Here is a 25,060-nt window from a genome sequence, read left to right as displayed (position 1 = left end):
TAAAACAAAGTATATACAAACTAATGGGTTCAGCTGCAGTGGCTTGTTTGTTTTGTAATTTCATCCAGTTGCTTAAAATTGTAATTTCTATTTTACCATTAAAGTCTTTTTGTTGGATGTGAGGAGAATCAAATGTTTCAAAACAAGGATGTGAATAACATCTGAAAATGCATAACACAAACTTCATTTGCTCTAATACACATCAGATGTATTCTGTTTTAACATTTTTGACAGGAAAATTGTTTGTCTTCTCATTTAAAGAACACAAATATTTTGCCAGTGATGTTAAAAAGATCATATGGGGTGAAAAGAAACTGTTTAGATAAGGAGAAAGCTGTTTTTTCAACATGCTTTGTTAATCAAATTCAGGAGTCAGGGAACCTTATCTAGGTAACTTTACTATGGCATACAGAAGCTATGATTCATTATGAAAGTAGAAATAAAGTAAACCCATTAATAAAAATAAACATTTTAAAGGCAAATTTCTCTTACTTGAAATAGTTACTTGAAAACTTTCCAAACTAAAAACAATAGTCCCAAATTTTGCAATGAAAATGGTAATAAAAAAAAAAAAAACAAAACTCAAGCTTAAAGAAAACAGAGGTCCAAAGGGTTATTCAGAGAATGGATGAAGTAGAAAAGGAGACAAAATTAATTTCTGAGCAAAACCAGTTCACTGTGGAAAGTAAGGAGCTAGCGGAATGCAGATATATTCAGTATCTAGTTTCAACTATACATTTAATATTAGTAGTAGTAGTACTTGGTTTTAGTGAGCTTTTATCAAATTCAACTGTAATTTACTGTTTTAATTTTTAAAATAAGAACATAAGTCTGATTCCATGACAACAAACACAAGTGTTATGAAAATACCTAACAGAAAGTGCCAAACCTCAGTTCAACAAGGATGCAGGATATCAACAATAAACAAACTTAGTACAAGAAAAAATTAGAGTTGATTTGAATTTGTTTAAAGTATAGAACATGATCTAAAATTGCAGTAAGTGATAGTGGCTACCATGTATGACAAATTTCAGAGTGTTCAGCTCAACTACAGTTGACATTTGAAGACAATTCTAAAATTATTTTCAAGCATCTATTTACACTATAAAATTGTATTCAAAATAACAGCTATCTACATCAGACATCCAGCACCTAAAACAACATCCAGAAAAGAACTTATTTTTCTTTTGAAATCTGCCTGTTTTCATAAATGAAATCTCTCTACTTAAAAAAATCTCAGCATCATTTGATTCTTCCCCTTCTCTTTCTCAGCCTGCCCATTCTTAATACTTAGGCAGAAGTCCTAATACTGGTGACATTTATCCTCCTCACTCCAGTCTCATTAGGAAGACTTTAATTTAAAAATTACCTTTATAATTAGTCTCTTGCAATTATAGCCTAACTGAGTTCCCTGTCTCCAGTTTTGACACATGCCAATACATCTTACAAACTCTCGCTAGGTTACAGAGTAAAGTCCTAAAGAATTCTCCACTTTAAAAACTTCTTTGTTTTTAAGATTTATTTTTATTTATTTATGCATACAAGAACTGGGATGTAGGCCAGACAGACAGGGGTGGGGGCGAGTGAGAGGATTCACCAGAGACAGAGTAGGGAGTAGAACAGGTAGATCTACTGAAATACACTGGTGAGGGGAGCAGGAGAGACAGGAGAGGTCTGCTATACCCTCCTCTTTGGATGGGGATCAGGAGTAGAACTCATGCCCCAGTGGCTGGCAGTGACTGGTGATAGCTTGATAGTGCTGAGACTTTAACCCCTGCATCTTCTAAGGGATCCCCTCTGAATACAGAAAAAAAGTGCAAGTGTACAGTATGTTATTCAACACTTTCTCAATATGTCTTTAGTCTACCTTTCCAATATCTTTTCCTATTATTTTTTTTTATTTCAATGTAGTAATACCATTCACTACAGTCAAAGAAAACTAACTGGTTTTGCTTGTAGCTGTCCAATAATTTCTTACTTAGGTCAGTGTCCATGATTAATAAATTCTTTCTATTTAAAATAATATTCCCCTTAAACCACTCATCCAACTATTAAGGTGCAATTTATTTTTTTTTACATTTTAAATATTTTATTTTATATAATTCTTACATCATTTTTCATTTTTGCACAATGTATGCATTTTCATTTTGGTTATATTCCCCATACAATTGCACCCCCCCTCCTCCTTATTTTGACCCTAGTCCTTCCTCTCCCTGCCCTTTCTCCCCCGCATAGTGTGTCTCTGTTTTATAGCTGCTCGTTGATTTTGATTTTTACTTTGTATTAGTCTTTTTCCTGGTCCCTTATTTAGGTTATCTAAATACCTGCTATGAGTGAGACCATCCAGTATTTTTCTTTTTCTTTCTGACTTATTTTGTTGAGCATGATCCCTTCTAGCTCCATCCACATTGCTGCAAACTGCATGTGTTTACCTTTTTTGAATGCTGAGTAATATTCCATTGTGTATTTATACTACATCTTCTTGATCCAGTCATCTATTTTTGGGCATTTGGGTTGTTTCCAAAGCTTAGCTATTGTTAATAGTGATGCTATAAACATAAGGATGCAGGTGCCCTTTGGAATTAATGTTTCTGTGTCATTTGGGTAAATACCTAGGAGTGGAATTGCTGGATCATATGGAAGCTCTATCTTTAGTAGGTCAAGTAATCTCCACACAGCTCTCCATAGTGGTTGGATCAGTTTGCACTCCCACCAACAGTGCAGAAGAGTTCCTTTTCTCCACATCCTTGCCAACATTTGTTGTTGCTAGTTTTTTTAATATGTGCCATTCTCACTGGTGTAAGATGGTAGGTCACTGTAGTTTTGATTTGCATTTCCCTGATTACAAGTGATGCTGAACATTCGTTCGTATGCCTGTTGGCCATTTGCATTTCCTCTTCAGAGAAGTTTCTTTTTAGCTCTTCTGCCCATTTTTTGACTGGATTATTTTCTTTGTTTGTGTTGAGTCTCATCAGCTCTTTCTAGATTTTTGTGATCAGTCCTTTATCATTAGTGTTGTGTGCAAAAATGTTCTCCCAGTCGGTGGGGTTTCTCTTTGTTTTTGTTATTGTCTCTTTTGCTGTGCAGAAGCTCTTTAATTTGATGTAGTCCCAGCTGTTTATTTTTGCCTTCACTATCACTGCTTTGGGTGATGTGTCTGTAAAGATGTCTTTGAGGTGCATGTCATGTAGTGTTTCGCCTATATTTCCTTCTATATATTTTATGGTTTCAGGTCTTATGTTTAGTTCTTTAATCCATTTTGAGTTGGTTTTTGTGCATGGTGTTAGGTAGTAGTCAAGCTTCATTCTTTTGCATGTAGCGACTCAGTTTTCCGAGGATTAAGGTGCAATTTAAATGCCTTCCTCTTCTACAATATGTTTTCTGTTTTCCCTATTTATGTGTAAATTTCTTCTTTAGTGAACAACTACAGCATCTTGTGACTTTATCATACAATGCTTCAGCCTTTAAAACATGGCTATCTGAGTAGCAATTCATACCTCTCTTACTATATTTTATAAAGTGAAAGTTCTTTAAGGAAAATATTTACAAAGCTATGTACATAATAAGCATTGATATTTATATATCACATATATCTCTCATATATATGCATGCTTACACAAATGACATACATATTAACATTCATGGAGATATAAAATAGTACAATGTTAATATACCTAGTGGATAATATATTCTATTAATTTGGAGGTGGAATAAAGCCTAAATATAAAGAAATGGTCTTATAAAGTAAGTTTTCAAATAACACTAGCTTACAGATATTAATGCCAAAGAGAAAAACATTTAATGCACATATTCTTATATAACACAAAACTCAAATACCAGAACACATCTATTCTACATATATATTAATAATTTTGTTTTCTAATTAAACAAAGTTGAGAAGAGAGCTGTTACTGGCATAATGAAATAATAAAAAGAATTCTCCCTTACTTCGATTAAGCCTTGGAAACCTTTTTTTCAGTTTCTTCCTTAATGGATTAAGCTCAGGCATTATTTCTGGAACAGCTACATAAAAGTCTGATTGAATTTCATCATCCAAAATCTGAAAATCAGGGAAAAATTGATAACCTTAGATTACATGAAAAGTTTTATCCTTCGGAAAATAAACAAAATCTGATGCATTAAATTCCCCTTGTGATTAGAAAACAGATATCAAACACAATTCTTTTCTTCAAGTCCAAGATCAATTTGAACATATTTACTGATTATGAAAACTATTAGAGGCAAAATAACTTTTGATGCTGTCTTTTAAAAATAGTCACAACCATTAAAAAAAAAAATTAATGAGTTTAATTCTTCCATGAGATTATGTTAGGAAAAAGTGTTACATGCTAGAACATATAGCACTGATATGAACATAACTTATATCATCCCACAAAGGTGAATTCATACGTCCATTAAAACTGAAGGAATATGCTGGACATTTTACAGTACATCACATGTAAAGCTAATAACCACTAGCTGCCAAATCACTGGCAAGCACATTGCCTTCCTAAATTTAGAGCATCTAAAGAACTGAATCTATAATTATTTTCACAAAGAAAACTAAAATTCTCTTGCCTCCAATAACTAAAAATAAACAGAGTGGGATGTTCGCTTATAGTTTATTATCCATAATCTAACTGCATTCTAAAAGCAAAGAGAACATTCAAATTTTAAGACATTTTTAATTAATTTGGCAAACAGAAGAATTATTATACTACATAACATTTTCCATTTAAAATTTTAGTTGACTGTAAAATAAACTTTTTAGAATAATGCTGCTTGGACAACAAATATTTTTCCAATGATTCTTTATGCATAAAATCTTACCACACTATGACATTCAAAGCTTTGGTTTGGGGTTACACATTAAACCCAAAATATGTAAACTCTAGCAAAATTAAAGGACCATCAAGGAATTTTATCTTCCTGTTACTACTCTTCCTTTTTACAAATTCTTTATTCCCTAAATAACATACTATGCTCCCCTTAACAATAAATGAGCATTTATCCCATATCAAGTATTCTGCTGAGGATTTTACATGGTTTAAATCATTTACTCTTTCCGATAACCCCACAAGGGAAGTACTAATAATGATCATATATTCTGAAAAAGAAACTGAAGACTTGGGAGGATGAATAACTGTGTATCTTTAAGAGGTAGGCCCAGAATACAAACACAGGTAGTGTGATTCTAGAACCAGGGCTCTCTCTGTTATACATATGAAAACAGAAGAAATTTCAAAATGTCTAAGAATTTTATGTAAAGTTTCTACTCCAAGACCTTCTAATAATGATTTGAGGACATATTCCTTTGAACTAAATTTAAAATTAAATATAAGGTTATGCTATAATTAATCTTAATATCATATATTGGAATAATACAAAACTATATCAAAAGAAATCATGCTTTTAAGATAAGTAAAAAAAATGATTTTAAAATCCCTTAGATCCAACATATTTGTGACATGCTTTTCAAAATAAAACAAAATGAATTTAGTAAAGGTCTTACCTAAGTAATGACTAAAAGTATTGTAAATTTATCCTACTAAGTATAACACTAAGTATAACAGTATTTAAACTACAAAAAAAAGAAACGTGAAAAAAAACTGCAGCCATGATACTATTTACAAAACTGTGCTGAATTTACTTCATAACCTGAATACCTTCTAAAAATAACACTAAAGATTTTTAAAAGATACCACAGGGTAACTTGCAAAAACATACCGTCTATTACACAGAGTTGGCATTTTCCCTCTAACTACAGATCACCACTATGGATTCTAATGAGAAATTTTGTCCCTGTGATATTTTATTTACCAAATAATTTCAAAATGTACTTGCTTTCCTTATTTGGGTTACTTTTTCAAATATGTTTTATTTAATGAACTTAAATGCTGCAGACTACTTTCTGCACTCTATGAGCTTCTTTCTTGTGAAGTAACTTCTCAGTTTTTAAGGAGCAGAGCTATCTATCTGAACTCCATTGTTGCTATGACAGTTCTACCAAATACTCTTCGGCTTGTAGAAAGAAAACAGATGGAAGGCAGAACACAAATATAATAAGAGTATTTTTCCGACTCCAGAGACCAAGCTCTATTTTCAAAGTCTAAAGAATTTGTGGTATCGTTTTTTAATATTAAAGTGATTTTAATAAATTAAAATTAAAGATATCAGACAGAATTAGGTACCAGTCTCTGACTAACTCTGACTCTCCCCAGGAGAATCTCTTTAAAAATACAGAATCACAAAAATGTAGAGTCCTACTGGAATAGGAAAGAACAACTACAAGCACTGCTGTACATCCCAAATGAAGGGTTCAGAGTTGAAACTAACTCTGAACACGTGTTGCAGTGGCTCCCAACAGCTTCATAGGTTGTCTTAACCCCTTTTGCCAAAACAAAAAAAACAGAAAAACAACCCTAACCCTGAATAAAAATCTGGATACGGAACTAAAGATAGATTTTGTATCACTTTTTTCCTGTACTAAAAACAAAAAGAAAAGAATTCTATCACTTAAATGATTACATTTAGATGAAAGGATTTTAGAGAATATTAAGGAAAAACATTTGCATTTTCAGAAATAACTGAAAATTCAAGAGACATGACTGTTTTTCCCACCTCTTTAAAAAATGGTTGTTCTTGTTTCAAACATTATTTTCAAATTGTTGCTCTTGTTTCAAATGTTATTTTCTCAAGGCAGGCTACACAGTCCTTTGCTGTTTCCATTCTGAGCTTAAGTCACTTTGAACTACTGGGTGGGTAAAAGTTATGAGTAACTGAAAGTCCTATTTATAGAAGTCAGATACTACCGTTTACCATTTACAAAAGTTAATCACACTTTTCAATCTAAGAAAACAAAACACATATTAGATCTTTAAAATATAAATAAACACAGGTATCTATGTGTACTACCTTTTGGATTTCATTTTTTAATCTTACATTCATAACCAAAGTGTTAATGTTCTTTCTAGTCTACCCACAAAACTCTCACAAATATACAGGAAGCAAAGAAAAGCAATCAAAATATAAATCCAGCATAATTAACATAAGATGATCTGGATAGTTTCATCTTAGCTTGATTTTGAACTCAAAATATTATGAAGGGACCTCCCTGATGGCACAAGGGTTAAGCCGCAACCTATGAAACAATCTGCAGCCACTGCAGCACGAGTTCGATTCCCAGCCAACAAGGGAGCAACCCACATGGCGCAGCAGACCTTCTCCTGACTCACCCGCTGCTCCCCTCAGCAGTGTACTTCGGTCAATCTGCCTGTTCTGTTCCCCACTCTGTCTCTGGTGAATCCTCTCACCCCCTACACCTCTGGCCTGTACCCCAGCATAAATAAATAAATCTTAAAAAAAAAAAACCCACAATATTATGAAGAATTTTCCCTGTTGTATAAAAGTTAGCCATTTATTAAAACATATGAGAAATGTAGTTAAGTTTCACAAGTAATAAACAGATGGCAAAGATTAACAATTTCAAAGAATATGAAAACAGCACAGTACCTTCTGAATAAGATCAGTTCCTCCTGCAAATGCAGCTCCATTTTCCTCTGCTATTTTAATCTCTGAAGCATTCTATCAAAATACAAGTTTGATTTTGATTTTGATTTTGACAAAAAACTATGAACCAGAGACACTTTTTGGGGGGTGGGGGGCGGGAAGGGAAGGATTGGGGTCAGAATGGGGCTTTTGCAATTGTATGGGGGAATATAAAAATAAAATTTATTATTTAAAAAAAAAAAAAAAAAACAAATACAGTGTGAGATCCTAGACTAAAACCTGGGACAGAAAAACAATAGTAGTGGAAAAACTGGTAAAATCTAAGTAAAGTCTGTAGTTTAAGTACCAATGTTAATTTCTTTATTTTATATAATTATACTGTGATTATATAAGTTAATAGGAAACCTAGATGAAGGATAAATAGGAACTCTTTATACTACCTTTGCAACCCTTCTACAAATTTAAACTTATTTTAAAATAAAAAGTTAAAAACAAACAAACAAAAAATTCAAAGGCAAAGAATAAATCAAGGAAGATATTTACTGTAGTTGGCAGAAAAATGATTGATGGGCTTACTATAAAGAGGCTTTCACCAGCCCTTTGAAATATGGGCAAGAAATCTAAGTTTTACAAACCCATTGAAAGACAGGCAATTTCTAGAAAGAAAATACAAATAGACATAAGAATTATCACCCTCACCAAAAAAAAATCAAAGATGTGAAAAATAAAATCATACCTCTCTTTTTCCAATCTAATTAGTAAAGATTTTAAAAGATTATATTCAAAAATACTTCTTTGAGGTGACAAAAAGGTACTCTCATCTAATCTTGTTAAAATATAAATTGGTATAACTTTATAGATCATTTAAAAACATAAAGACAACTTTTAAAATATACAGATCTTTGAAGCAAAAAAAAAAAAAATACAAGTTTGAACAGCAAGCTTTAAACAAACTCAGTCTGCTTTCAAATATTGTTAGAATATCACAGTTCACAATAAAAAAACTGTGGTTTTACTTTTAATTGAAATGTATAATTTTCAGTTAGATGCATGAGAGATATTCATAACAAGTTTAGTTTGTGGGTGATTAAACTATTTTTTACCAACTTACACATATTTCAAAATGGGATATTAGGAACCTACTTAGTGATTCAACCTAAGTCCCCATGCTATCAATACATCATTTTCCAAAAGTAAAATGTTAGTTATTCTGCTAACTTAGAGAAATTTAACCAATATAGAAGAGAAAAAAAGTTATAATATGATAGAACAAAAATTTAGACAGTCTGAAAATTCAAAAGAAAAATGAAAATTGCTGGTTATTTTCTTTTGTGTTTCATTTACACCATTTGATTATACTTAACTTTTGTAGCATTCCAAATATATAGCTACATTTCCCACCTTTCTGGAAAGAGAGAATTCTTCCCTTGAAAGTGGGACAGATGGAAAAGAATATAAGCTTTCCAAAACAAATTAGTAAATCTATTATAAACAAATGTTTAAAATAAAAGATTGACAAATAACTGTACTGTATTTATTATATCCTTGACTTTCTTGATATTCCAGACCAGACTTTTTAAAAAGTTGTAGTTTCTGTGTCTTCAGCATAAAATGAGCCTGTTGCTTTTAAAAAATCTTTTTGTATATTTTTGAGGAGACGAGTTCAAGTAGGAAGCAGGAGTTAGATTAAATTCTGTAATTTGTCATTTCTTGTGGGAAACATAATGTGGTAGACTAACAATGATGAAACTGAAGCTCTACTTTAGCTCCATCTCAAACTAATAACATAACCTCAAATATGTCGAATAACTGCTTAAAATAAGACTGGGCAACTGCTAGGATTTTCTCTAACGCTCCTCATTCATTTATTCTAATCACTGATATATGTAATACATAAAAATACTTAAAAAGTTGATAAAGGATACTCACCCCTGTAAATACAGCAACTTTATTAACTTCTGAAATGAATGGGTATGGAAAACTAATAACACTGGCAAATGGTTCCACTTTTTTCTAAATACAAAACAGTGGAAAAATAATTATGAAAAATTCATTCATCTTTTCTAGATCCCTCATGTCTATAAAAAACAGAACTGGCACATTTTGTTTATAATGTTTTAATTCTACCATATGTCCTCTCATTAATCCAGAACTACTCACTGATTGCAATTTTTTTTTTTTTTTTTTTTTTTTTTTTTGTTTATACATGCACTGGGTACAGTCAGAAGCGCGGGAGGGTGAGAGAATTCACCAGAGCCAGAGCAGGGAGCAGAGCAGGCAGAAGGACCGAAGTACACTGCTGAGGGGAGCAGCGGGCGGCAGGAGAGGTCTGCGCGCCATGTGGGACCCTCCTCCGGTGGCCGGGGAGCAGCCGGGGATCGAACCGGCGCCGCAGAGGTCGCCGGCAGCTTTGCAACCCAGCGCTCAACCGCTGCGCCACCAGGGAGGCCCATCACTGATTGCAATTTAAGACATAAGGGATTATACTTCTTTTATAAGAAATCACAAGGAAGATCTAAATCTCTCTTCCCAGCTCTATATTCCCATGACACTTGGCTTTTATATGTACATCATTTATCAGGGTCTCATATATTAAGAGATGTATTTGCATATCCGTATCTTTCCCAGCAACAGTACAATGCTTTCCATGTGACAGATGTCAATAAATGTTTGTTACCTTGAGTTAAATCCACATGTAGTTGTTTGATACCATCAAGGAAGACATGAACACAGTTATGCACACTGAATGACACTACCCTGCTGATCTGTTCAGTAGGTCACTCCTTATCTCCATCATTAGCTCTAAACTACCAAGTGATAGTAAATCCATGTCAGAATGCCAAAGTCGAAAGGCTTCTGAGCAGGTCTATTTTGAAAAAACCTGAACCACCACCATTTTCAGATATATTTAGAAATTCAGTTGGGAAATTCAAAATAAACAATGATAGGCATTTGAGGCACTCTAAAATGGGTGGAGATTCTAAAGGGCCTCAGAACTAATTTGTTTAGGTCAAGGACCTGTCTAGGCCTGTGGCTCAGATTTCTTAAGTAGACTTTCCATGGAAACAAGTTCTAGAGCCAAAGTTTTGGTGCAGCCTTAAGTCTAGAAGAAAAACTACTTGTTCCCTAATTAAAACTGATTAAAAGATTTTTTTTTTTAGAAAAACTTTATGTTGAATAGAGATAACTTCCTGAGGATTTCTTTTCAGACAAGAAGGCACAAACTCTGAGAACAATTTATACCAGACATGCAACTCAGCTTTATTGACTGACATTCCTCTGCCATCAACAAGTTGTAACTGGTTCCAGTACATTTTTTCAATCAGAGGCAATCACAATAATAACATCCCCTGGGGAATCCTAGCTTGTTGTAGTGAAAAAGAAAAAATGTCTTAGGAAGAAAACAGTATTCTTAAAAAGTTATTAGTTTACAAGTGGCTTCTATAAGTGGCTTCTATAACTGAAGTGAAGTATAGGACTTGTGGTCCTACAAGTCTTTGTTTTGAATGATGTTTATGATTGACCAAGAAAGTGAGCAAGTTGGACACTGCAGCATTTAAAAAAAAGAACAGTAACACAATGGTAGAAAATAAAATTACAACATCGCTGGTATAAACTGTTTTTAATAAATAAGAATGAAGAAGTGACCTTGGTTCAAATCTTAACTCCACTATGCACTTTATAACTTTGAGCAAGTGACTTGATTTTTTGTGTCTCAACTTCCTCTTCTGAGATTATTATTGGACTAAATGAGAAAATGCATGCAAAACATTAAGCACTGTGGCTGATAAAATTTCCAGTAAGTGTTGGTGCTATTATTAAACACTTACCAAGTCCTTTACAAGCACTACCTCATTTAATCCTAACTACAACCATACAAACTAAACATTTTCTTTCCTTTTATAAAAAGATGAAAAAACACTGAAATTTGAAGAGGTTAAACCAGGAAAACAAAGGTCAAAGAGCAATTAAGTGGTGATGGTCAAAATTCTGGCCTGTAATGTAATCTGACTCCAGAGCGCATGCTATTATTAAGCACTGAACTAAACTGCCTCCTCCTAAATGCTCAATTATGTTGCTATTGCTATTGTTGATATTGTTAAGTTGCATTCAAAAACTTAAAATTTCTAGGCTGACCAAAAAAAAAAAAATCCTCGAATGAAAAATTAAATCATAATTTCCACGAAAATTCTATTTAAGTGAAAAGCTTACAAAATTTAGAGCTGTACATAAATTGACCTCAATTCTAATGTAAACTCTAATCTAGTGTTTTTCCTTCTTTTAGAGTTTTGTAAACAAAAGTCATCCACAGGACTGCAATATTTAAACAGGTAAGCAGAAGTTCTGGTTGAAGCAAGAGTGAGAGGCAATAGAACTCCACCCATGCAAACTTAAGTCTCAAACTAGGATTCTCAGGAACACAAGTTAAGGCCACAAAATTCATTCAAAGCCTTCAGTTGCAGAGAAGAAACATGACACCCATAACTTAAATCATTTTACAAAGTTACAGTAATATCTTAATTTTAACAATATTTTATTGAAATTTACATCAATAATTCTTCAGGTGGAACAGAAGACATATGTTTATCAACTGCAGAATACTCTCAACTGCAGAATTCAACATCATTTTTTATATTTGGGAAATGAAAAAGACAAGCAGTTTTCATACTAAGTAGGTAAAGAGTAAATGATTTTTTGAAATTTATTACAGGAGGCAAGAATTTAAAAAAATTAAGAAACAATTCATACACCCACTATTGACAAATAAAGTTTACATACCTTCTTTCCCAGTGCCATATCCAGTGTCAAATCAAGATAAACACCTTGCTTTGGATTAGTAAAGTCCAGAATTTGAAATTTCTTAAGTAAGTGAATAGCTTTCTCCACCTCATATATCTGCCTTGGATATAAGTGTCTTAAGTAGACATCATCCTCAGGTTCACCTTCCATATAGGGGTATGACTTTATTTTTTCTACCTCATCTTTTTTTTCATCTGATGTTTTTTCTTTGGCACCTTTTTTTGTTTTCTTTGCAGGCCTTAAAGATAAATTTGAGATTAGTTACATCAATATCTATTCCAAGAAACTTTTTAAAAAGTCAATATATATAAGACCAAAAAAAAAAGATAAAGTTTATTTTCATTCAGAAGCATAGGTTGCTTTACAGTTTCTCTAATTCAACAAATATTAAATGAACTTTTGTATTATTTGCTGTCGACACAAAGTTGAATAAGGCATTGACTGATGCGGCTCTCTGAAGCTTAGAGGAATAGCGGAGACAACATACAAAGTGATAATTTCAATATAATGGGGAAAGCAGTACGAGAGTGTTATAGGGACCTTAAAGAAAAGACATTTTTAGCCCACCATGAAAGGATAGGGAAGGGTTCTGGAATCAATGACCCCAAAATGAATTCTTGAAGGGTAACAAAGTGTTTAAATCCAGGTACATACTTCAGAGAAATGAAAACATTATGACCACATAAAAACTTGTACACAAATGTTCATAGCAGTATCACCTACAACTGCTAAAAGGTTAAAACCGGGAAGTCCACCAACTGATGAATGAATACATAAAATGCAGTAAATCCATACAAAAGAATATTAATCACCAATGAAAAACACTAAAGTACTGATTCATGCTTTAATATGCATGAACCTGAAAAACATTAAGCTAAATGAGAGCCTCCCTGGTGGCGCAAGGGTTTAAGCACAGCACTATGAAGCAATTCACAGCCTCTGCAGCATGAGTTCAATCCCCAGCCGGCCAAGGAGGAACCCACATGGAGCAGCAGACCTCTTCTATCTCGCCCACTGCTCCCCTCGTCAGTGTATTTCAGTCAGTCTGCCTGTTCTGTTCCCCACTCTGTCTCTGGTGAATCTTCTCACCCCCCTCACCTCTGGCCTGTATCCCAGCTCTTGTTTGCATAAATAAATGAATCTTTTAAAAAAAAATTAAGGTAAATGAAAGAAACCAGTCATAAAAAACCATATATTGTATGATTTCATTTATACGACATATCAAAAATGGGCAAAGCTATAGAGATTGAAAGTAGAATAAGGGGTTATTCAGAGTTGGGGAAGGAGCTTGGGAAAATGGGGAATGACTGCTAATGGGCACAGGGTTTGAGGGAGGGTAATGAAAATGTTCTAAAACTGACGTTAGTAATGGCTGAACAATTCTTGAATATACTAAGAGCTACTGAACTGTACGCTTTAAATGGGTGAATTATATAGTATGTAAGTTATATCTCAGTAAAGCTATTATTTAAAAACTAGTTAGCCAGGCAAAGAAACAACACAATAAAACTGTTGAAGCATAAAATCGAATACAAAGGGCACTATTATAAGTTTTAATTGATTACAGCAAGGGTTGGCAAACTTCTTCTGTAAAGGACCAGATAGCAAAAACTCATTGTCTCAGTGACTCAACTCCTGTGATGAGAAAGCAACAACAGGCAATATAAAAATGAAAGAACTAGATATACTCCAATAAAACTCTATTTCTGAACACTTGTTGAAATGTCATAGTTTTCATGGGTCATAATATATTGTTCTTTTTTTTCCCAATCATTTAAGAGTGTAAAAACCATTCTTTCCTCACAAACCATATAGAAACAGATGGCAAACTAAATTTTTTGACTCACTGGCTACATATTGCTGACTCCTGAACTAATGTGTAAAAGGGAAGGCAGGAAATAGGCAGAATATGAAGTTAGAGAACCTAGATCACAAAGGTCTCCTCTAAATGCAACAAGAAGCCAGTGAACAGGAGTGACATATTTTAAGCAGAGTACTGTGGTGACCATATACAAGGAATAAATTTGAAGGAAGCTGGATTGGAGACAATTAAGAGACTGTTCTACCACTACCGCCACTTCTTCCTCTCCAGAACATATTACAGTCTAAACCAGAATAGTGATGGCAACATGCTTAAGATGAGAAGATTAGAGAGGTATTTACAGTGTAAATATTAAAGATAGGGAAGACAAAGCAAAGACTCTTGAATACTTCTTTAGCTGCTTGCTTGGGTGACCAGGCATAGAGTAAGACCAGAAATAAAGAAAACAAAACAAATAGTCAGAGATGAGTTCAGTTTGGGGCATTTAAGATTTTGAGTTTAGGGTTAGCTGTATCCTTTTTCTAAGTGATTTTACAGTTCTTCCCACTGAAAGGGGTAGAATATATTTCCCAGCACCTTGATATAGGCATGTGACTATTTTTGGCCAATAGAAGAAATCAAATGACAACTTCTCTCTATTCTATGTGTAAGTCATAAAAGCATTCATATGTTTGCACTAATAGGTTTGTATTTCTGTCATTTTCATAAGAAGAATATGCCTGGGCTAGCCCAAAGGTGGGAGGATGAGACACATATGAAACAGCATTGGCTCCACAGAGCCCCAGGCTAGATTAGATAATTCTCAGCTGATCTGCAGACTCACAGCTGTACAGCAAGCCCAGACAAGGTCATCAAGGACAACCATCCAAACCTAGCTTAGACCAGATCACTTACAGATGTGTGGGCAATGATAAATAATCACAGGGCTGCTTGTTACATAACAAAAACAAACAAGGTGTTTATAAAATACCTAAGAAAATATGTTCAACAGGTAATGGAAAGTAACAGTGTGAAAGTAAAGAGAAAAGACAGAATTAAATGTGCTATATTTTCTCATCATTACTTCAAATCACATCTATAATCTTTAACCATATAAAAGTTTTAAATTAGCAAAATATTCTAGAAAGATGCTGGGGTACTAGGGTAGGCAAAATATTGACTTCCCAAAGATGTCTATATTTCTACATGGTAAAAAATACTTGGCAAATGTGATTCAAGTTAAAGACCTCAAGATGGGGAGATTATCCTGGTGGGCCTGATCTAATCACCTAAGTCCTTGCAAGCAGAGAAACTTTCCCCTCTCTCATCTGCTTCCAACAGCAATTGGAAGACAGAGGAAACTCAAGTGTAAAAGGGACTCAATCTGCCATTTTTTGCTTTGAAGATTGTAGGGCGCAGGAATGGACGGAGCAGGAGCTCTATGACCCGAGCAGACAGGTGAAGGAGGAGTCCTAGAGCCTTCAGTGGCTTTTCAGGCTTTTATTGGGATTTACCCGGCACACGGCAGGCAGGGGTGCTGGGGGACCAGGAGGCTGGCAGCCCTCTCAGCCCCCAGCAAGTCTTCACTCTTTCTGGGTTCTCCAGCGTTCTCTGGTGGTCTCTGCTTCTGCTGGCGTCCCCGTGACGCTGCCCTCATAAGCCCAATCTCAGCCCAGGTGTACCCATTTACGCATGCCCACACCCTACTCCAGGTGTCTGCCATCAGGCATGCATTTAGGACCGCAGAGTTCTGTCATCTATCCTAATGGCGGGAGGGCAGAAAAGCCTGATGCTTTTTACCTTACCCTACAAAGATGGAGGAGGGTGGTGGAGTACAAGGCAATGAATTGCAAAAGGAACAGTGAGGAGTGATCTCCAAGCCACTGGGTGGTAATGATACTCAATGGTAGAAGGCAGAGCTTTCCAGACTCCATTCCCTGATGTCCTACAAGACTGCTAAGACATAGGTGGAGGCGGCACTTCGGCACTTCGGCACTGGGGCTTCAAGCAGTTAAACTGCTGGCAACAATGGGTATCCTGGAAAAGCCACCAGTTTACCACATGTGGCTTTGGCTTGGACCTTAGTCTCTGCTCAGCAGATGCTATGTGGGGTAAGCAAATGACAAGTGGCAGCTAATAATTTGTCTTTCTCTTTCTCTCAACTCTCCCTTTTCTCATTCCCTATGTAAATAAATTCTGTTATTGTTTCTCCCCATGTATTGGGTTGCCGGAGAAGTCATGAGGTACTTTTTCTATGTTTTTCAAACAAAAATGTTACATGACTTTCCCAAACCAGTACTTGCTTTTGAATTGTGTCTCCACTCTTAAGTAAGCATTTGGGTCGACCAAGTGGGTCAACCCCATCCCCTGTATTTCTCCTGTTTCAGAATATAGGGGCCATCTCCAAGCTAAGAATGACAGGCAAACATTCTCCTCAAGACACCTTGATTTTAGCTCAAGACACCTGATCCATGTCAGACTTCTGCCTATAGAACTGCAATATAATAAATTTTTGTTGTTTCTAGTCACAAAAGTTTAAGATAATGTTATTGCAGTAATAATGTAATAAGGATCCATTAAAAATGGATGACAGTAAAATAATTTTTTTAAACCTCTGAAACCAATCTAACATATAATTTCATTTCACTTTTAGCACTCAATGAAGCCTTATTACCACAACTAATAATAGTATCCTCCCAGCTAATGAGCAATTCAACAGAAGAGCACATAATGACAATGTTCATTTTTAATAGGACACAGGTGTCCTTCTGGACTGACAACAACAAATCAAAGTAGGTGGCCAAGTGGATGGATATAACACACCTCAATAGCTGCCTTGGAAAAACTCCACAAAATCCTAAAACCTTCCAAACTAGAAAACTCACATTTTAATTGTATATTCAGTAAAAGAGCAGTGGAGATAATAAAAAAGTCTAAGAAGACTGTTATAGTAATAAACTCCTATCTAAAATAAACAAAATGAATGAGCCCTAGCTGTAACCTACAGATTTACTTTACATAAATGCTGATTTTATCACTAAATTTTGTATCAGTTAAACCTGTCCATTTAGGGCCTCCCTGGTGGCCCAACGGGTTAAGCACAGCACTATGAAGCCATCCGCAGCCTCTGCAGCACAAGTTCAATCCCCAATCAGCCAGGGAGCTGACCCACATGGCACAGCAAACATCTGTCTTGCCCGCTGCTCCCCTCAGCAGTGTATTTCAGTAGATCCCGCTGTTCTGTTCTACACTCTGCCTCTGGTGAAGCCTCTCACCCCCCCACTTCTGGCCTGTACCCCAGTTCTAGTATGCATAAATAAATCTTAAAAAAAAAAAAAAAACACTTGGGGGCCTCCCCTGGTGGCGTAGCGGTTGAGCACTGGGCTGCGAAGCTGCCCGCAGCCTCTGCAGCGCCGGTTTGTCCCCAGCCCTTGGTGAGGGTCCCACATGGTGCGACAGATCGCTCCTGTCTGGCGCGCTGCTCCCCTCAGCAGTATATTTCGTCAGTCTGCCTGTTCTGTTCCCCACTCTGGCTCTGGTGAATTCTCTCACCCTCCCGCGCTTCTGACTGTACCCAGTTCTTGCATAAATAAATAAATAAATCTTTAAAAAAAAAAAAAAAAACCTGTCCATTTTATTTGAAATTAATATGAAAGAAATTCCAGGGAATGAAATAAGATTTTTATACAAGCACTGGGTGGAGTCAGAAACGCAGGAGGGTTCAGAATTCACCAGAGTCAGAGCAGGAAGCAGAACAGGTAGAAGGACAGAAGTACACTGCTGAGGGGAGCAGTTGGCGTGGCAGGAGAGGTCTGCGTGCCATGTGGGACCCTCACTGGCAGCCAGGGATCCAACCGGCGCTGCAGAGGCTGCGGGCAGCTTCGCAGCCCAGCGCTTAACTGCTGCGCCACCAAGGAGGCCCCAAATAAGATTTTTATTTATTTTTTTTTTTTATAAGTAAATCTTTTCTTTTTATTTATTTATTTGCTTGTTTGTTTGTTTTTGTTATACATGCATTGGGTACAGTCAGAAGCATGGGAGGGTGAGAGAATTCACCAGAGCCAGAGCGGGGAGCAGAGCAGGCAGAGGGACCGAAGTACACTGCTGAGGGGAGCAGCGGGCGGCAGGAGAGGTCTGCGCGCCATGTGGGATCCTCCTCTGGTGGCCTGGGAGCAGCCGGGGATCGAACCGGCGCTGCAGAGGTCACGAGCAGCTTCGCAGCCCAGCACTCAACCGCTGCGCCACCGGGGAGGCCCCCAAATAAGATTTTTAAATTAATATTTGCAAAAAGCAATGAAAGTCTGATATACAAGCTGAGTTAGATACATAACAAATTATTTATACTTTGGACCTTGTTTCACATATTTGAAGCATTTCAGTAAAAATATTTTTAAGTTACTAGTGAAACACTGCTTTAGTTGTTAAAAAAAAAAAAAGATACATCATTATAACAGATTTATCAGGACTCTAAGAAAAACATTGTCAAAAAAAATCCCCAAATTCAACAAAATCTGTCAAAAATAATTAATCTTATAGATTCACTGCTTATTTTCCATTACTCTCCAAAAAAGCTACCTTTATTCACAAAGTCACATCCAGAAGAACTTATTTTTTATGCAATTACATAAGGTCCTACCAAGAAAGCTTAAATAATATGATTCTAAGGGAAAATAAATCCTACTAGAAAGGTTCTAGGGAAGGTGAGGGAGAAATGCCTGGCAGTTTGTATTGAAGAGAACAGAATTTAGCTGCAGTTACCTGGGTAACTATACCACACAGATTAAATGAGTAATAAGCGACCATACTCAGGTAATAATTTTCTCCCTGTCTCATCTGTCCCCTAACTCCAAAAGCACAAAAGAAAAAATAATTTCATGGTCATAGCGAAATAAAGCATCATAAGAAAAAAATGGTGCTATAATAAAGTTCTTCAGGACCTTTGAGGATCTGTGACCCCAGAGACACCAATCCAAGATCTTTCAAGATGGAAGACACCTTTACATAGAAGAATTAAGAGTATGGATGGGGAAGAAGGGCATACAATCTCTGTCAAACTACACTGAATTAAACAGAACTAAAGAGAACATGCTTTAAGCATATAAATATTAAGGATATGCAAATGTCTGGAATTTTTATTTCTCAGTGTAATCACATAAATTCACTGACATCTCTGATGCTGGTTTATTCATCAAACTAAATGCAAAATTTCTGCTTCTATTTAGAATGGTAACAGTAATAGAGAAAAACCCAGTCAATAATAATACAAATAAATGAAAATTAAAATATAAAAGCTGGAAAGAGCATTAGCAATAAGAAAGAGACCGATAAAATCACAATTTTTCTTGACCTAGTACAGAGCTGAGATTGTAAGGTAACTGAGTAGACTGAAATCCAAGGAGAGTCAGCCCTGATACCTATCCCCACTCCACCTTCAGTAGACATTGCAGAATATGAGAGGAAGACAAACAGATAAGGAAAAAAATCAGCTAAAATTTTAGGGTCATTTCAACAGTATAAACCCCTTGGAGAACCCTGTTACGAGGGGAGTTCACACTCAACTGGAAAGTCCTTTCCACAGATCTCCATAAGGTACACTTGGGAAAAACCACAGTAGGCCAGGAGCCTGCAATCCTAGAGGATGTGGCCACTGCTGGTAGAAAGGTATATAACCCTGAAATCCTCTATGGAACAAACAAATACCCATTGTGTGAAAAGGAAGGAAAGAAAAAAAGAAAGACAAAAACTTCTCTTCTTGGGTATAGGATGAGAAACAGTCCTGAGCAGAATATCACAGTATTCTCTACCAAAAAAGCTAGAGAAGGTCCAGAGAGTCTCCCACAAGACATAATAGATACAAGCCATGGAGAGAAGGGACATAAATACCGAGAAAACCCCTTCCCCAAGGCCCACCCCACACCGGACCTTGAAGGCTGAATGTGCAACAGACACTCCCTCCTGCCCCCATCACCAGGTTAACAAGTGCTAAATACTACCAGGGGAGAGGTAAGAGTGAGAGGACTTCCCCTCCCGGCTCCCCGAGGCACAGTTGTCAAACAGGCAGAAAGCTAAGTAAAAGAAGGAACCCAGAGAAAAACCTTCCAGCAACCCACCTCCACCCTAAGCACAGGTAGCACTAAAGAAATTTGCAGCTGGTGGTTACCATAGCAACAACAACAACAAATACCTTAGATATACTTCTGACTGGACTGACTCAATGTTCTGACAGAAGAGGCACGTGAATTTCCAAGCATAAATACTGTTCTTCAGTCTCCATTGTTCTACATAAGATGTATAACACTCAACAAAAAATTTTGAGATGAATGAAGAAGCAAGAAAAATAACCTACTGTTGTCAAAAGAGACACAGAACCAGATTCAGAGATGACCCAGATGTCTTTTTTTTTTTTTAATCAGGATCTACCACTGGCAAACCATGGGTATATACACATACATGGAGGTATGAAGAGATTAGGAATGAGAAGAGAGAAGAGAGAAGGAAGCACAAGTCCTTCTACCTTGTCTCAGATGCTGATTTAAAATACCAGCCATGAAAAAACTAACTTTTAGTGTAAGTTAGTAATTAAAAATACTAAAACCCACAATGAAAAGTATTAATACTCTGATTCTCATCAAGCTTTTGAATAATGCTCATTGTTAGACATGAAAAAAATCAACTGCTAATATTTTTTCTAGCTTTTTTTTTTAAACAGACATTTCTTAGCTATGCTAAGAAATGCTTTTAAGGTGAATGGAAATGCTTTTAAGGTTGTACTAGAATAGAATACAGTGGAGACAGAAAATGGAAAACTTCTATAAGACAAAAGAAAACAACATTTAAAGTTGTTTTAAAAATAATCAAATAAAAATAATCAAAATAATCAATATCCCTAATAAACAAATACTTTTACAAGGCAGAAGAAAAAAGACAAACAGTCCAAGAGAAAAATGGGCAAAAGATATAAAACTACACTGAAGAAACAAATAGAAGCTGATGATATTTAGGGTTGTTAGGAATGTGGGTATTTTCACTCAATGCTGGGTAGGGATGTAACTTGGTACAACTAATACTCCCCCAATTTCTCAATAACAAAATGAATCCAAGTACTATTCACACTCAAATGAAGCCTTCTTTCTAGTTACATTTTTGCCCCCTCCTTCACTTTATATTCAAGACATATCAAACTGCATTACGTCATATATTTACTTTCACTCCTCTGTGCCAATTCTCCTGCAAAATTTTATCTTTCAGGACCCAGCTCAAATACTTTTTGTCTCTTTTCCAGTAGAATTAGTGAAGCTGTCACGTGTGATCTTATTGCACTCAGTCCATTCCTCTACTCTAACAGTTAAAACATATTAAAGTTACAGGAAAGATGCATGCTAATTATAATACAGAAAGTTCCTACTAATCAACAAAAAATATGGTTAAGAAAATATATGGGCTTTTAAACATATAAAAACGTATACTTCGATAATAATTGAATAAATTAAAGTCATGATACCATTTAATACCTACCAAATCAATTGACAAAATTCAAAAATTTTTACTAAACTGTATATGGGAAAATAGGCATTCTAATAATACTTGCTGATAAGGGCATAAGTTGGCAGGAGCTCTATGAAGGCAATTTGCTATGACCTTTCAAAATTATAAATGTACATATCTTTTGTACATATCTTGACTCAATTCTATTTTTCAGAGTTTATACTACAAATATATTCACAATATTTAACAAGATACTATGTACACATTATTCACTAAAGGATAATTTTTAACAGAAAAGATTGGAAAGATAAATGCGTATCAAAAAGGAAATGGTTATGTAAATTACAGCATATTTGCAAAATGAAATCAAATACCCATATTCATTATAGCATTATTTATAACAGCCAAGACATGAAAGCAACCTAGGTGTCCATCAATGAATTAATGGAGGAAAAAAATGCATATGTATATATAAAATATATATAAAACATATAATATATATACACCCAATATGTGTCTATATGCATATATTGCAAATATACATAAATGATAAATATGCATATATCACATATATACATAAATGATATATATGTATATATAATATATAATGTATATATACATGAAAAATACATTTATTCACATAAATGTTGTCACATTTATTGTGATAACACAGGTGAACCCTGAAAGCATTATGCTTGGAGAAATAAGCCAGACAGAAAAAGATAAATGCCATATGGTATGACTTATATATGGATTCTAGGGGGAAAATAACCTCACAGATGCAGAGAATAAATTGGTGGCTTACAGAGGCAGGGAATTCAGTTTGGGTAATATGGGTACAGGGTGTCAAAAAGTACAAACTTATAAAATAAGTACAAAAATGGTTGATATAAAGTATCTTTATATCATGGGGATATAAAGAACATATGGTGACTGTAGTAATGTATATTTGAAAGTTGCTAAGAGAGTAAATCTTAACAGTTTTCTTTACAAGGGAAAAATAACAAGTCTACATGGTGATGGATGTTAACTAGACTTACTGAAATGAGCATTTCAGAGTATGTACAAATAGTCATTCATTAAGTTGTACAGCTGAAACTAATATAATGTCATATCTCAATTTTAAAAAATGACTAGACAGCTCTAGCTGAACAATCTCCAGATAGACTAATAAGTCTACTCACACAATTGACACCAAATGTGTGGGCTTTTCCCCATACCAACTAATTCTCCAACATTACCTGGATTTCCTGCAATTCAGCACAATTCTGATACCATATTTAGTGATGTAGGTTGAGCATCAGATCCTACTGCTTAAGGGTTCAACTTCAAAAAGCTGTCCCCACTCCAGAAGCCAATCACAAGTCCAGGCCTAGATACTTCCAGCAAACAGGCTATAAATCGGGGAATTCCATAACCTTCCCATCAAGCTTTACAATTTGCTAGACTGGCTCACAGAACTCAAACACTTTTTAACATTTATTGTTTTTTTGTGTAATAAAGAATATGATAGGCAAGTTTCAGAAGGGTCTGGAGTATGAGAATTTCTGTCCTCACTAGGTTTGTGTGCCACCCTTCTGGCACATGCACACATTCACCAATCTATCAGCTCTCAGAATCCCATAATTCAGGATTTCTACTAAGCCTTCATCACATGAGCATAATCAACAATGACCCCAATCTCTAGTTCTTCTACTAGCCCTGAAGGATGGGAGGTGGGACTGCAACTCTCCAGGCTTCCAATCTTAGTCTCTCTGGTGACCAACCTCCATCCAGGAGCCCTCCAAGAGTTGCCTCCTTAAGAAAAAAAAAGACACTTAAAACCCAGGAAATTACAAGAGTTTTAGAAGCTCTGTATCAGAAACTGGGTCAAAGACTAAATATTAGAACAAAAGATGCTCCCAGCACTCATATCACTCAGGAGGATTACAAGGTTTTTAGGAGCTTTGTGTCAGGAACTGAGTATAGAGAACAAAATATTTTTATTATGTCAAAAATCCTAGCTCCAACACTTACTTTTTCTGTGACTTTAAATAAGTTACATAATCTATGGATATCTTGCTTTCATCTTAAAAAAAAGAGCATGACAACATATTACCACAAGGTATTAAATTGGATACTGAATGTCAGTGTTCAATAAATGTTAAGTATTATTATAATAAATTTGATCTTTCCTTTAGGACTACGAACTCAAAGAAGCAGAATAATAAACCTTTACAATTATATGTCCCTATATGTCTTTATGGAACCAAGCATAATGTTTTTTAATCTAACGTTTAAACAATAGCAAATTAAATCACTTAAAAAATATATACTTACTTTGCAGCAGCAGCAAAATGTCTGTTGGGCACCTGAACGTATATAGAACAAGGATAAAGAGGTGTCTGACAAACCATCTTGGAAACGCTATGCCTTTGACGATGTATCAAGACTTGAAAGGAAAAAAAAGGAAAATATTAGTATTAATAGTTTCTTTCATGATTTTTACATTCTTAACCAAGGATATCCAAAAAAACTCAATATTCTGATTCTTTACCATTCTTTAAAAAGCATAATAAACTAAAGCCAAGTAAATATATACAATTGATATGTTTGTCTTCATACATTTTTAATAAGTTATTCAGGTTCAACTGATTATGTTATCTCTATTATTATGGAATATGTACAATTATCCTGATGTGTTTTAATAATTTAAATTTTATTCTTTTTTCTTTAATATATTCACAGAGGTGCCCCAAGTTTCTTTGGAAGAATTAGAACAGGGGCTTCCCTGCTGGTCTAGGAGATAAGTCCCAGCATTATCACCACTATGGCCTGAGGTCAATCCCTGGCCAGGGAGCCAACCCACATATGGTGCAGCAGACCTCCCTATCTCGCCCGCTGCTCCCCTTAGCGGTGTTTTCAGTAGATCTGCCTGTTCTGCTCCCCACTCTATCTCCGGTGAATCCTCTCACACCACCCCACTCACCACTCTCTCTCCATCCCCGTACCTCTGGCCTACACCCCAGTTCTACGCAAAAATAAATTTTAAAAATTAAAAAAAAAAAAAAAAAAAAGAGAGCAAAGTAGGAAGAATCCAAGTCTTAACAGAGATCAAGACATAATATAAAGCTATGGTAATTAAGACACTTTGTTCCTGGCTCAGTATAGAAAAACAAACTAATAAAACAATAAATATCTAATAAACGCAGAACCATGCTCATGTGAACATTTGAAATATGATAGGGATGTTATTGCAAGTCACTGTGCAAAGAGGTCAATAAGTGGCACTAACACAATTATCCACAGGGAAAGAGTACAGTTGATCCTTGAATAATGTGGTTTTGAATGTGTGAGTCCATTTATACACATGGATTTTTTTCAATAAATATTATCACTGAATGAATCTTTCTACCTGTAAATAAATACAAATTTATTGTTCATATTATCATTTCATTTTTGATGCCTAGTTATACATATAGCATC

At 35.3% G+C, this 25,060-nt stretch overlaps 1 protein-coding gene across 6 annotated transcripts in view; it reads right to left on the bottom strand.

Moving 5' to 3' along the window:
* Positions 1 to 25,060, bottom strand: part of MRPL1 (mitochondrial ribosomal protein L1) — an 84,939-nt gene that overhangs the window by 44,753 nt on the left and 15,126 nt on the right. For 5 of the 6 annotated variants that reach the window (XM_037529478.2, XM_037529477.2, XM_037529479.2 and 2 more), the window contains 5 exons: positions 23,915 to 24,026; positions 12,289 to 12,547; positions 9,439 to 9,522; positions 7,513 to 7,584; positions 3,949 to 4,060 (listed from right to left, as the gene is read on the bottom strand). In XM_037529478.2, the coding sequence (XP_037385375.1) occupies positions 3,949 to 4,060; positions 7,513 to 7,584; positions 9,439 to 9,522; positions 12,289 to 12,547; positions 23,915 to 24,026 (639 nt within the window). Of the gene's footprint in view, positions 1 to 3,948; positions 4,061 to 7,512; positions 7,585 to 9,438; positions 9,523 to 12,288; positions 12,548 to 23,914; positions 24,027 to 24,869; positions 24,990 to 25,060 lie in introns of those variants that run through there. The other variant, XM_037529480.2, reaches the window with a different exon arrangement.

This window comes from Talpa occidentalis, unplaced genomic scaffold (genome assembly GCF_014898055.3).
Source record: "Talpa occidentalis isolate TD23 unplaced genomic scaffold, MPIMG_talOcc4v2.1 talOcc4.6, whole genome shotgun sequence".
NCBI classification, from domain to species: domain Eukaryota; kingdom Metazoa; phylum Chordata; class Mammalia; order Eulipotyphla; family Talpidae; genus Talpa; species Talpa occidentalis.
Note: the sequence above shows the minus strand (reverse complement) of the source record. Positions and strands in the feature narration are given on the sequence as shown.